This window comes from Humulus lupulus, chromosome 2 (assembly GCF_963169125.1).
Source record: "Humulus lupulus chromosome 2, drHumLupu1.1, whole genome shotgun sequence".
In the NCBI taxonomy this organism is placed as follows: Eukaryota; Viridiplantae; Streptophyta; class Magnoliopsida; order Rosales; family Cannabaceae; genus Humulus; species Humulus lupulus.
Window position 1 is genome coordinate 179,063,522 of NC_084794.1, and position 14,093 is coordinate 179,077,614.

At 38.2% G+C, this 14,093-nt stretch overlaps 1 protein-coding gene across 1 annotated transcript; it reads left to right on the forward strand.

The window, feature by feature from the left end:
- Positions 1–272: 272 nt before the first annotated feature.
- LOC133814959 (uncharacterized mitochondrial protein AtMg00860-like) lies at positions 273–881 on the forward strand. Its single transcript, XM_062247860.1, has one exon. The coding sequence runs from the start codon at positions 273–275 to the stop codon at positions 879–881; it is 609 nt and encodes a 202-aa protein (XP_062103844.1).
- Positions 882–14,093: the final 13,212 nt, after the last annotated feature.

The window sequence follows — 14,093 nt, forward strand, 5'->3', positions numbered from 1 at the left end:
TAAAGAAGAAAGACGACTCCATGAGAATGTGTATAGACTATCGGGAGCTGAACAAGGTGACGTTTAAGAACTAGTACCCACTTCCCAGGATCGATGATTTATTTGATCAACTCCAGGGAGCATCGGTATTCTCCAAGATAGATCTTCGATCAGGTTACCATCAGCTTAGAGTTAAGGTGTCCGACATACATAAGACAACATTTCGGACGCGGTATGGTCACTACGAGTTTGTAGTGATGTCCTTCAGACTCACCAATGCACCCGCTGCATTCATGGACCCCATGAACCAAGTGTTTAGAGAGTTTCTAGATAAATTCATCATCGTGTTTATTGATGATATTTTGACATACTCGAGTAACCCAGAGGAACATGCAGTGCATTTGGAGATGGTTCTTCAGCGTTTGAAGGAACAAAAACTTTATGCCAAATTCTCCAAGTGTGAATTTTGGCTGGAAAAGTTGAGTTTCTTGGGCCATGTGGTGTCAGGAGAAGGGATATCTGTGGATCCTACCAAGATAGAGGCACTAAGTCAGTGGAAACCTCCGAAGAATGCTCGGGAAGTGAGAAATTTTCTCGAATTAGCAGGGTATTATAGGCGGTTTGTAGAAGGGTTCTCGAAAATAGCTACGCCAATGACTGCTCTTACCCGTAAAAATGTTAAGTTTGTATGGAACGAACAGTGTAAAACGAGTTTCAAAGAACTAAAGACGAGGTTGACCACTGCCCCAGTGCTGACTATCCCTAGTGGGATAGAGGGATATGTGATCTACAGCGATGCCTCAAGACAAGGACTGGGGGCAGTACTGAAGCAACATGGCAAGGTGATAGCTTATGCGTCCAAACAGCTAAAGAGTTACGAAAAGAAACTACCCAACGCATGACTTAGGGTTGGCTGCAGTAGTGTTCGCATTAAAAATCTGGAGGCATTATCTCTATGGGATACATTGCGACATTTACACCGACCACAGGAGCCTAAAGTATTTCTTCACCAAGAAGGAATTGAACATGAGGTAGCACCAGTGGTTAGAATTGTTTAACGATTATGATTGTGACATTCTATACCATCCCATAAAGGCCAATAAGGTGCCAGATGCTCTAAGTCAATAGTCGATGGCGTGCGTGATAACAGTGCAAGAAATGCCTTTAGAACTGCAAGGTGACATCTCTACGTTGGCTCTCAAGGTAGTTGTTGGAAAATTAACAAATCTTTCGGTGCAACCCACCACTATGGAAGCCATACAAGGAGGATAGCTTTTGGAAACTTGGTATGAGCATATCAAACATGAGGTGACGAAGGACATGCAACAGGGATTCCACATATCGAAAGATGGGGTCTTAGGATTTAAATGTAGAATTTGTGTTCTCGACGATGCATATATTAAGAAGTAAATCTTCCATGAGGCACACAATGGCCCTTACGCAATGCACCCCAGCGCTACAAAAGTGTACCATGATTTAAGGAAATATTATTGGTGGCCGAAGATGAAAAAGGAAGTAGCAAAATATGTGGCTCATTTCCTCATCGCCAACAAACCAAGGCGAAACACCAGCGACTAGCCGGTTGCTGCAACCGCTAGAGATTTCAGAATGGAAATGGGAGATGATCACAATGGATTTTGCCACTGGACTACCAAATACTCCTAAGGGTCAAGATACAATATGGGTTATTGTTGATAGATTGACCAATTCGGCACATTTCCTACCCATTAAGATAACTTATTATGTGGATAAGTTAGCCGACTTATACATACCAGAGATTGTACAACTACATGGAGTACCTAAGTCCATCATTTTAGACTGAGACGGACGTTTCACCTTGGCATTTTGGAAAAGGGTGCAAGAAGATTTGGGGAGTCATCTTAAGTTTGGCATTGCTTTCCATCCCCAAATAGATGCCCAGAGTGAGCGAACAATCCAAACCCTGGAAGACATGTTGAGAACCTGTGTACTCGACTTCCAAGAGTCGTAGAGCGAAAAACTTCCATTGATGGAATTTGTTTGCAACAATAGATACCACGACTCTATTAAGATGGTGTTGTAGGAAGCCCTATATGGGCGAAAGTGTCGATCTCCGATTCATTGGCACGAAGCCGGTGAAAGAAAATTCTTGGGTACAGAGGAAGTGGACAAAGTTACCAAGGATATCAAGAGGATTCGAGAGAGACTGCAAACCTCCATAGTTTGATAGTGCAAACATGTGGACTGACATCAAAGACCCTTGGCATTGGAAGCTGGAGATAAGGTGCTCCTGAAGGTGGCTCCGTTTAAGGTAGCTCTGCGTTTTGGTAAGAAAGGAAAATTAAGTCCAAGATATATCGGACCTTTCGAGATAGTGGAGAAAATGGGCATGGTAGCCTATCGATTAGCTCACCCACCTGCGTTGTCTTGAGTACATGATGTATTCCATGTATTTATGCTAAGAAAATATGTTGAAGACCCGAGCCATGTACTTAGTGACGAACAGTAGGAGGAGGATCCGAAACTATGTTACGAGGAGAAACCGGCGAGGATTCTAGATCGTATGGATAAGGTGGTGCGTAATACGACTAGACCCTTGGTTAAGGTGCAGTGGTGTAACCACAGGGTAGAAGAAACAACATGAGAACCCGAAGACCAAATGAGTTATACCCTGTAACGACCTCTTTTCTTAACATACATATATATAGTGTAAAACAAAGTTTGACCTGAATACAACAATATTGAAATTCTGAATTTTCAAAATAAAACTTTATTAAACAATACATAAACTAATGTTCATAACTTCAAACAATACAATAATCACAACCCAAATAAAAACTTTATCTTACTTACAAATCTTAATACTTTTATAAATAATTTTCGTGGTGTTACTACACCTTAAAGTAGAACTATAAATATATCCAACCAATAAATTTAAAATCTTTTTGTAAATTACAAAGTTCACAAAATACTTTTTATGCAATATAGATATAAAATCAAGTTTCTCGTTTATTTATAACATAGGATAGCAGAACTCCACTCCCTTCAGGTCAACCCCATATGTACAATCACATTGGCTCCACGTATACTCATCAACAATTTATATTTGGGGCATCTTACCTACAACTCAAACATTATCTGATGAGCTAAGGCTCAGTAAACATAATAACTTCCTTATATGCATTAAAATAAACGTGCAACATGTTATGTATTTTCTTTCTTTCACTTTCCTTTCATTTGGGCCCTAGAGGATGCTGCTATCGGCATTACATAGGGAATCACATTCCCACATGAAGATCAACATGATAATAGGGAATTTCTCCCTCATAAACATTCACTATATGGGGAAGTACGTCTCCCTTATTACATTTTGGGACATAGGTCTCCCAAGCAACACCACTACTTTAACGCTTTCAATAATTTATCTATAAACATTAAGCGTGCTTATGCTACTACTACTACTGCTGCTACTAGCAGCAGCGGCAGCAGCGGCAGCAGCGGCAGCGGCAGCAGCGGCAGCGGCAGCAGCGGCAGCGGCAGCAGCGACAGCGGCAGCAGCAGCAACAGTGGCAGTAGTAGTGGTGGGTAGCAGTAGTAGTGGTGGGTAGTAGTAGCAGTAGCAGTAGCAGCAGTAGCAGTAGCAGTAGCAGTAGTAGCAGCAGCAGCAGTAGCAGTAGAAGTGTTACAGCGCTACAGCACTGGTTCCAGAGACAAGAAAACCAGTACGGGTAGTATCGCTACAGCGCTCTGTCCAGAATTTTTTTTAAAAACAGAGGGGTTTCGATTTTTCCCCTCATTCCCTCTACATTTTTCCCCTCATTTCCGTGTTCTCTCTCCCATCTCCTTCATAGCCCCCATATATCTTCCCTTGCAGCCTCTTTCCCAGAAATTTCACCACACATTCTCCCTTTCTCATTCATTTCTTCTTCTATTTCTCTCCTTTCTTTGCTTTCTTCTCCAACCCATTCCAATTTTTCCCAATCATTTGAAACCCTAGAAATCCACTGATTTAATTTCTTGATGAAGATGGAAATTTTCAAGGGGATGGTCTAATTCAAGCATAAAGGAGTTCATTGCAAGGTTTGGTAAGTGGTTCCTCTCCCTTTCCTCCTCAAATTTTTGTGGTATTTGGGATTGGATTGCTTTGATTGATTGTTGAGGGTGGATCCCTTATGTGGTTTAGGTTTGGGGATCTTAGTTTATTTGTTTGAAAGATTGAATATTGTAAGTGTTTGTGAAGAGGAAAAGGGTTCATTTGTAGGGGAGGTGCTGTCAAAATTCTGTCTTGTGGGTTGGTGAGAGTGTGGATAATGGCTCCTAAGAGTAGAGCGGGTAGAAATAAGGATAAAGGAAAGGGAAAAGCATCTGCTTCTCAACCAAGGGAGGATAGTTCCGAGCATGAGTACGATGAGACTAGGTTTATCAATTTTAAGGCTCAGGAGCGCTATGAGAAATTTGTTAGAAAGCCTTTAATTCCTGAGCGTGAAGTGGAATATCAGTCTGAACCTTTTACTCATCAGATTTTTGAATGGGTTCAGGCAAATCTTATGAATAGAAAATGGGGAGATTTTGTGACTAAATTGGCACAGGCTAATGTATCATTGGTATATGAGTTTTATGCGAATTTAAGAGATAAACACAATGATACAGTTTTTGTTCGAGGTAAACGTGTGCCTTTCACTGCTGAAGCTATTAATAAGGTGTTCAAAGCCCCGCACATAAAACAGGAGGAGGAGGAATACACTCAGTTCTTGAATGGATCTATAGATTTTACGGCTGTAGCTGATAAATTATGCTTTGAAGGTGCTCCCTGGAATTTATCTGGCAGTCTACCTAAGAGTATAGCATCGTGCCAGCTTAACATTGATGCGAGATTTTGGGCATTTTTTGTGTGTGCTCAATTTATGCTGGTTAGTCATGTGTCTGATATGACTAAAGATCGAGTCTTATTGATGTACGCATTGATGATGGGCATGAGTGTTAATCCGAGTATATGGATCAAGGCCAACATTAATTTTATTGAAAAGGGGCACACCACTGGAGGTTTGGCCCATGGATCCGTCATCACGATGTTGTGCTGTAAGGCTGGTGTTCCAGAATTTGTTACTGATATTTATCAGTCAATGCAACAACCATTGTCCATCAATTTGATGAATGATTATCCTGAGCCTGCTCTGTATGTGCCGCAGGCAAGGAAAAAGGGAAAGCGCTGTGTGGAAACTGATGTGGAGGAAGAAGCTGAACCAGTATTGTTGGGTGGCAGTAGTAATTCAAGTATGCAGCAAATTAATGATAAGTTGGATTATCTAATCCAACAAAATCAATATGTGGTTCAACAGCAGCATATGGTGAATCAGTATTTGGGCCATCGATATGATTATGAAGTGAATCATGTGGCTCAGTTAAACAATTTGGTGAGCCGCTGGTCGTTAGATGAATCGGATCGCACTTATTTTGCTCCACCACCGCCCTATCAACCATACTCTCCACTTTACTCTCCACCTCCACCCCCGTCATTTGTTAATTTTCCTGAACCTCAGCCTCCGCAATCTCAGCCTTTTGAAGGACCTTCGTTCTAACCACCACCACCGCCATACTGATGTGGCTTGTCAGGTAAGTCTCTCTTCCCATTTTTCTTTTTTTTTTTCTACACTTCACATTGGGGACAAGGTTCAGTTTTATGTTTGGGGGAAAGGTTCTGTTTTTTCTTTGATGTGTTTTCAGTTTGTTTGTTTGTTTGTGTTTGGTGTCATGTTTTAGAGTACAAATTAAGTTGACAATAATGACCATTTCAATCTGATTGACTGTTTTGTAGTATAATCTAAAGGAAAAATTGTTGTGCTTCTAAATTAATCTGTGTGCTTGGTTAGATTACTTTGTTTTTCACTGTGATTTGTTGACATCAGAGATCTATTGTTCATACATTGCAAATGTTATACTTGAGTTATTTTATGCATGTCAAATTTGGATTGTGGATTGAAAAGTTTGAAAAATTTTAGAACCTGCTTGCTTACTATTTGAGATGAAATTTGAAACAGTGCACATTTAGGAAAATGATATATGCCATTTTTGGACTGGTTGTGCCTTTCAAGCTAACCCTGTTTAATTTTCTCCTTAGTCAACCCTTTCGAGCCTTATAACCATTTTCTTGATTAACACACTCTTTTGAGCCTAACTGAAAAAATAAAATACCATTCACTCTTTTTGACCCATACCATGAGCATGAAAATCATTATATGAGGGGAGTGAATGTGTAAGGGGATGTTTGTAATATGTGTTATTCAGAAAATTACTTTTGATTGAGAAAAAAAGAAAAAGGAAAGAAAGTGAAAAATGATTATGCCCCCAAACAATTATTTATTGAAAAATCAAAGTTTGGGGGAGTTTATTGAAAATATATATATATAAATATTCTCAATCATTGCACAGAAAAAGGGGTAACAAGGGATGAGTGGTGTGAAATTGTTGGGAAAGCTTGTTTGGTGGAATGCTTGTGGTATGATTAAGCCTAAAATTGTCTCTTTATCTACCTTTACCTAAGCCTTCTATTACAACCCTTATAAAGTCCTATTGATTCTTATTTGTGCATTTGTTTATATTAATGGAGAATAGTAAGCAACGCAGGCATATGGAATACTTGAGTTTGTGGTTAGTTGGTGAGATTTTGATGTGCATAAAGTGGTTCAATTATCTTATTTGCAAATCATGAGTAAATGATCTTTGATGTTGACAAATTGCAGTGAATTGTGAAGTGGTTAAGACTGAAAATCTAGATTAAAGTTTAAATTGCATGATTGTTTTTCCTGAGAATTATATATGCATAACAGTCTTGAGTATTTGAATTGGTTAGTGTCGTCAACTTGGTTGGTTAGGTTTGAGTCTTGTTAGAGTATTTACTCGAGGGCGAGTAAAGATTTAGTTTGGGGGAGTTTGATAAACGAGTTTTAGACTCGTTTATGGTCTAAGTTTTTAGGGTATTTTTCGTTAGTTAGGATTATTTTATTTCGGAATTATGTTCGTTTGTTCTTGTTTCAGGGTGATTAATGCTAAAGTGATACAAATAGTGAAAAGGAGTGAAAGTGGAACAAAATTTGGACGAATTTATGGACTTTGGGGTTCTGTAAGTAGCGCTACAGCGCTACTAAGGGAGTGTCGTAGCGCTAGGAAGGATTTCTGAAGAATTGAGGACCCTGACTTTAGCGCTACAGCGCTTGGATGCAGTTTTTCAGGAGGTCGGTTCTGGAAGTAGCGCTACAGCGCTACGATAAGGGCGCTACAGTGCTGGTGCCCAAATTTCTCTTCAAGGTGTTCTTGACTTTAGCGCCACAGCGCCAAGAACATAGCGCTACAGTGCTGGTGACGCGATTTTCACATATCTGATCACTTTTTGATGGGCAATTTGGTCCTTTCACTCGTAATTTTGTAGGGATTTTTTAGAAACATAATGTGGCGACTGGAAGGGGCTAAAGCAGGAGAGACGACGGCTGAGAGTGGAGAATACCATTGGAGGATCCATTCTTGTGTTTTTTTTTTCATCATCTATCTTCAATTTTTCATGTTTGTAATTGAATTCTATGATTGCTGGAATGAATATTATGGGCTAATTTCTCCTTTAGGGCTATTATGTGAATCTTTTGGAAACCCTTTTTATGGATTAATGCAGAATTCATGTTCTTCTTCATCTCTTTCAATTCCTTACAATCTGTGTTACTTGTGCAATTATTGATTAATCACCTCTAATTGTTATTTCATAAATCAAATTGAAATCTGAAAAGTGAAATTTGATATGCTTTGATTGTTTGGATGCAAACTAAATTTAGAACGAAAGTATCTAAATTGTTTGCCTATTTTTCTGAGTTGCGTGTTTAATGCCTTCTTCATGATTCAACTTTGCCATAGAAATATAGGAAGTTGTCATTTAGATTGAATTTTGTAAATCTTAACCAGATTATGAATTGTTTTTGCAACTTGTTCTTGAATAAGGAGAAGGGGATATTATTCTTGCATTAGGAAATAAAAGGGTGGAAAACAGAGGATCATAATTGTCCTAATTTCATTCTCTCTGTTATTTTGTTTAAATTTTCATTATGCTTCGTTAGTATTCTTCTTTGTTTGAAATCTCTGAAATTGTTTAATCAAATAGAATTAAAAAAATTGATTGATTGGTAATTGATAAATCAGTCCTTGAGGACGATACTTGGTTTTTACCATATTATTACAAATTGCGACTGTGTGCACTTGCATAGCTAAAAATATCGCAACAGTAGTCTTGGTGGGAATATTGGGGAATTTTACTATTTTGCCCTCGGGGACGTTTCCGATACCCCGAGCTTTGGGGATCAGCTTAATTGCCTAAGGATAGACTTAGGAAGCTTTAGAAAACAGTAGAACATAAAAATAGACCGACCCTCTCTTTTCTCTCTCTCTCTCTCAAAGGAAAAACACAGGAATTTAGAGCTCTTGGCTGGAATTCAGAGGATTAAAGTTGGGATCTAGAGGATTAGCTCAAGGATTATCAAAGGAACTCAACCAAGACTGAGGTAAGCATTGAATCCCACTTTCTATGGTTGAAATTCTGTGATTTTGAGTGTGTTCTAAGTGGTTTTTGGGTTTTGGAATTTGAAGATTAAATTGAGGCTAGAACCTTGGAAGTTAGCCCAGAAAGCTCTTGGAGGATTGGTTCTGCAGCTGAGGTATGCTCTAATTTAAGGTTTAATGGCTGAGTTATAGTGTTTCCATGGCTGGGTTTTGTGTTCTTGAGTTAGAAAGTTTTAGTGATTGAAATGGGTTTTTGATGGGTTTCTAGTTTAGGTTTCAGCTAGGTTGTGTTGCTGGAATCTTGTGGGAAGTCTTTGGGTAATTGAGTTGTGGAATTGGAGTAGTTTTGGAGGAGTTTGAGTGAGGTTTGGGAGTCAAAAATGGAGGTTTTTCTGGGTTCGAAGGGGTCGGGCCGCGGCATAGTTCTTGGTGAGTTGCGGCCCTTTGAAGCTAATGCATGCTGAGGAAGGAGGGGGGGTCGCGGCATGGTCTGAGTAGGGCCGCGGCCCATGTCTGTTTTTGTGCATTGGGGAGCCTCTGGTTGGGGTCATGCCGCGGCATAGGTGGCTAATGCCGCAACCCTTAAGAGCTTTTGGGATTTTGAGATTCTAGGCTTGGGAATTTAACCTAGGATGCTCGGGATTGAATCTTTTATCATGTTTGGTGAAGTTCAATGTTCCAGAGACTAGAACTTTGTCTAGAAGCTCTTTTAAGATTGTTGATGGTACTGTTTATCTTGGTTGTGACTAGGTGCTAAGCTAGGGCTCGGGGATCGGATCGCGCTCAAGGAGCATCGCTCGTAGTCTATACACTTGGAAGCCAAAGGTAAGAAAACTGCACCTGGTTGTGTATTTGTAATGGGACTAAGGGTTCCCTAATATGTATGCTTTGAAAGGATGGTATTATGCTATGTAAACAGTAAACCAACGGCCTAAGAGTGCCAAAGGTTACACTTGTGCACAGGGCGTGGCTCGGCCACTGGTAGTCAAGGACAGCTTATTATGCACTGAGCTCGGTTTAAGTGAGCCGGAGTCAGTGGGGTAAGCAGAGGGTGAGACCTAAGTTGTCGGCCCTAGTTATTATGTGATTTGACTGTTATTAATTATTGGTTACATCTTTGATTCCAATTACATGCTATGTGATTAATGTGGAATGTTAAGTGTTTGATCATGCCTAAAGGATTATACTCTTGTTATGATTGTTGAATGTGTATTATGTTTTCTTGGTGGGCCTTGGCTCACGGGTGCTACGTGGTGCAGGTAAAGGCAAGGGCAAACTTGATCAGTCTTGACTTGGAGAGCTCTATGAGCATAATGTACATGACCAGCAACTCAGCTACCACGGTTGAGAGGATAACAGGAACAGAAGAGCTATAAATGTATGTTTTGCCTTAGAGTGGCTGACGGTAGTCTGTATTGTGGAAATTTTGTAAGCCAACTTTTAAACATTGTTCCTTTGTGGGATCCCATATGTAAATCTGTTTGAATATATGAAATGTATCTTTTGAGACCAAAACCATTTTAACCCTAGCACATTTATGGTTTAGTGACACGTTTTGACTAACTGACTTGATTAGCAAGTCCTGCACCTTTATAAGTACACAGTGTAGTGGTCCTGGCTATCCAGGGCGTTACATGAATGCTTAGCAATCTTGCTCACTTGTATATGGTTATTATTAAGGCACGTTGGGTGTTTAAATGTGATGCATGTGATGCACGAGAAACATGTGATTAGGGCATGACATGAATATTGAATATGAGATTGTTCAGAGCTTGAGTCTCTGTGTTTATGCATGATTCCAATTATGCTAGCAATTTTTAAGTAAGCATGTTGAATGCCCTGTATTTGGATATTTTACATATGATATATGTTTGGTAGCATTGCTTACTTGTGCATGGCCCTGATCATTCAGATTTGGCATTGGTCGTGTGTTACCGACCTAGGAGCCAGAAACGGCATAAGCGTCATGAACACGGAGCCGATAAAAGATTAGATCTAATTGACATCTGCATTAGATGACTCAACAAGAGCATTAATGCTAGACCGACCTCAAGTTCGATGAAAACTAAAAGCGCTTGTGTGACTTACCCTTCAGTCACTCATATGTTTAAGCTAGTGACTACCCATCAGTCACTCATCTGATTAGAGCCATTGCAGGAAAGCCCAGGTAACGGTTTCCTTACATGGCTAAGGGCATCGAGCCCCATAGTGACTTACTTGTCAATCACTCATTATGGTTTAACATGACCTCAAAGTGATATTCACTCATCTGTTCAGGGCTATAAGCTCTGTATAAACATTCTGATCATCATTTGCGTGGCTTTGGGTATTGAGCCCCATGGTGACTTGCTTGTTAGTCACTCAGTATGGTTTACCAGAACCTCAAGTGTTAAACCACTCATCTAATTAGGATTGGCTTAATAGTCATCCAATCAGGAGGGCAGGATTTCTTATCCTCGATTCCCCAACATTATCTGAATTTATTTGCATGCTTGAATAGAGCTATGTTTGCTAGGCATGCCAGATATGATTTGATATCATGATATGATTGTTCTTGAGCATATTGAATTTTCTTGCTAGGCTTCGGCTCACGGGTGCTATGGTGCAGGTAAGGCAAAAGAAAGTTGGATCATCCTTGAGTTGGAGAGCTTAGGTGACGATGTGTACATATGCGGCTGCTCGACCGTCACGGCCGATGTTTGAAAGAGGAACTAGGGTTAAACCCTGTTTTGCCGCTTTGATCGGCTGGTTGTAAATATTTTCTTGTAATAGACCTTTAAATTATATTTTTGGGATCCCAATGTATACAGTAAACGTTCTAGTGAAACGTTACATCTTAACCAAAAAATTTAAATCCCTAAACCGCTAATCATACTTAATTACACGATTTTGGCCAAATGACTCGATTAGCGAGTTTAGCACTGTTTATAAGGCACACCGTAACGGTCCCTGGAGTTTAGGGCATTACAGTAGTAGCTATGTCTAGTAGTTTTAATGGTCCAAGTTCTTAGAAATAGTTGGGTCATTACATAAAAGATTTGTGTTGTAGATGAGGATTCTACTTACCTTGCGTCCTGATAAAACAACCAAAATTGTTAGCTTCCTGATAAAAACACAAACTATTAACTTACACAAAATCTACATGATGTAATTTTTGTTTATAATTGTTATTATTCCATTTTTCCTATTTTATTGTTTATTTTATGTCCAGGCGTATGGTCATACTCTAATTGTCCATGGCAAGATCCCGGTCTAAAAGTCGTGGTCATGGTCATATGGAAATGTCCAGGTCATAATATCAGTTCATAATAATAGGGAATAAGGCCATATAATAAAAGTCCATAATAGTCAAAAGTGTGACCATAGCCTATATAAGTTTAGTATTATAATGACACATAAAAAAAAAATTGTATTTCAATTTTGGCATTGTAAATTATAACAACATGGTAAAATAATCTATATATAAATTTTGGCATTATAATGGCATGGTAAAATAATCTATATATAAATTTTGGCATTATAACAGCATGGTAAAATAATCTATATATAAATTTTGGCATTATAACGGCATAGTAAAATAATCTATATATAAATTTGGCATTATGACGGCATAGTAAAATAATCTATATATATTTTAGCATTATAACGGCATGGTAAAATAATCTATAAATTATAACGGCATAGTAAAATAATCTACATATAAATTTTGGCATTATAACGGCATAGTAAAATAATTTATATATAAATTTTGACATTATAACAGCATAGTAAAATAATCTATATATATATATATAATAGATAAGTAATTGAATTGAAAGGCTTGGTAAAGAGATTACCTAAAAGGATTTCGTAGGCTAGCATTACAGACAGAACTTCGCCTAGATCTTAAAGATTTAGAACTTTAAAAGAGTGTTGAGAAGATTTTTAAGCAGAGTGAGAGAAAGAAAAGGAGGTTTTGTAATTCAAAATGAATTTTGGAAGAGCTTATTTATAGAAAAACTTTGGGCTACTATGCTGCATAGTAAAATAATAAAATATTTAAAATATCAAGCATAGTGGAATAATAAAATATTTAAAATATCAAGCATAGTGATTTGCTAAAGTCATCATTGTATCACTACTGCATCAACATGTGGCCCATGGGGTAGACTCCGTTGTGGGACCCACTATGAATAGTACCCGGTGAATAGTAACCAAAAAAATGAAAACTTCTCAATCTTCTTATATTACTTAGTTCAACATTTTTTACTCACAAACTTTTCTGAAAAAGTTTCTCTAACATCCATAAATTAATTATTCTCATGTGTTAGTTATTTCAACAACTTAGAATTGTTAAAATCCCACAATAGAATACAGTTATATTCCCAACGGTCAAGTTACTGTTTCCAACGGTCGGATCACTATTCACCAACGGTCATAACGGCTAGTTTTTGTCCTATAAATACTTGTTCCTTCAACCATTTACTTGCAACAACTTCTTCATCTCTTACCCTTCTAGATAAAAATTCATCATCTAATCATGAATTTTTCTTTATTGCTCATAACTTTAGTGATTGTTTGCTTGTACTTTGCATCATTCTATGGGTATTATACTAATGAAACGCCCATGGATATTATAGTTGTGTATTCATTAGTTATTCTTCCACTTTACTTAATAGTTCTAGCCTTTGATTAACATTGTAATGCACTCAAAAGTATGAATAAAAAATATCTTCTCCTATTTTTCATAATTGTTATAATGCATTTGTAGAAAGAAGTGGGAGTTACATACCCGCAGTTGTTCTAAGTTTTGAGGAAGAAACTTGTATAAATTATAGGTATTGTAATGCCCCGCGTTTAGGGCACCAGGTAAACCCTAGTTCAGGTATTTTAATTCCCTGTATTATGTATTATGCCAGGGGAACATTTTATGTTACAAGAAGTTGTGATGTTTGAATGATAGCCATGTTGTGGTAAGTGTGGTATTTTTAGAAACCGATACCTTTGGTCGTGGACCGGGTCAAAAACCCTAATCGGGTAAAAATCTTGGATTAATTAAATAGGAAATTTAATGGCATAAAAATATTTATTTTGTCTGGCACTAGGACTTTATAGTCGAGCCAATAAGTTTAAGAAAAGTTTATTGAGGATTTAATTCAAATCTACCGAGTTTAAGAATGGAAATTATTGCCCGAGCCTCTAAGGGCATTTCGATCAATTTGAGTAAATTACAAAAATTATGTGTTATGTGAGAAAATTTATTTTTGGTCACATTTATTTTATTTTAGCTTGGAGATATTTAAAAACTATAGGATAAAAATTTGGTTAAATTTTGAAAGTGAAATTACCAAAGGGCCCTTGAGTGTATTAGAAGTGAGTAAAAGGAGCAAGGGCATTAAGGTCTTTTCCAAGGGAGAAGAGAGAGAAGGGGGGCGGTCAAGGCTGTGCCTAGGGCTGTCAAGAGCCTAGGACACCTACCCTAGGAAGTGTAAGAGCCTCACCCACTCATTGACTAAACCCTAATCATTCCACTCTTACACAACTAATCATTTTTTTTTTAAATTTCCTTTTTCTCAAGAAAACAAAAAGAAAAACTCTCTTCATTTCCCTCCCCAAAA

Excerpts from the sequence above, each read along its gene's own strand:
- LOC133814959 (XM_062247860.1), top strand. The coding sequence starts at position 273 with ATGGACCCCATGAACCAAGTGTTTAGAGAGTTTCTAGATAAATTCATC.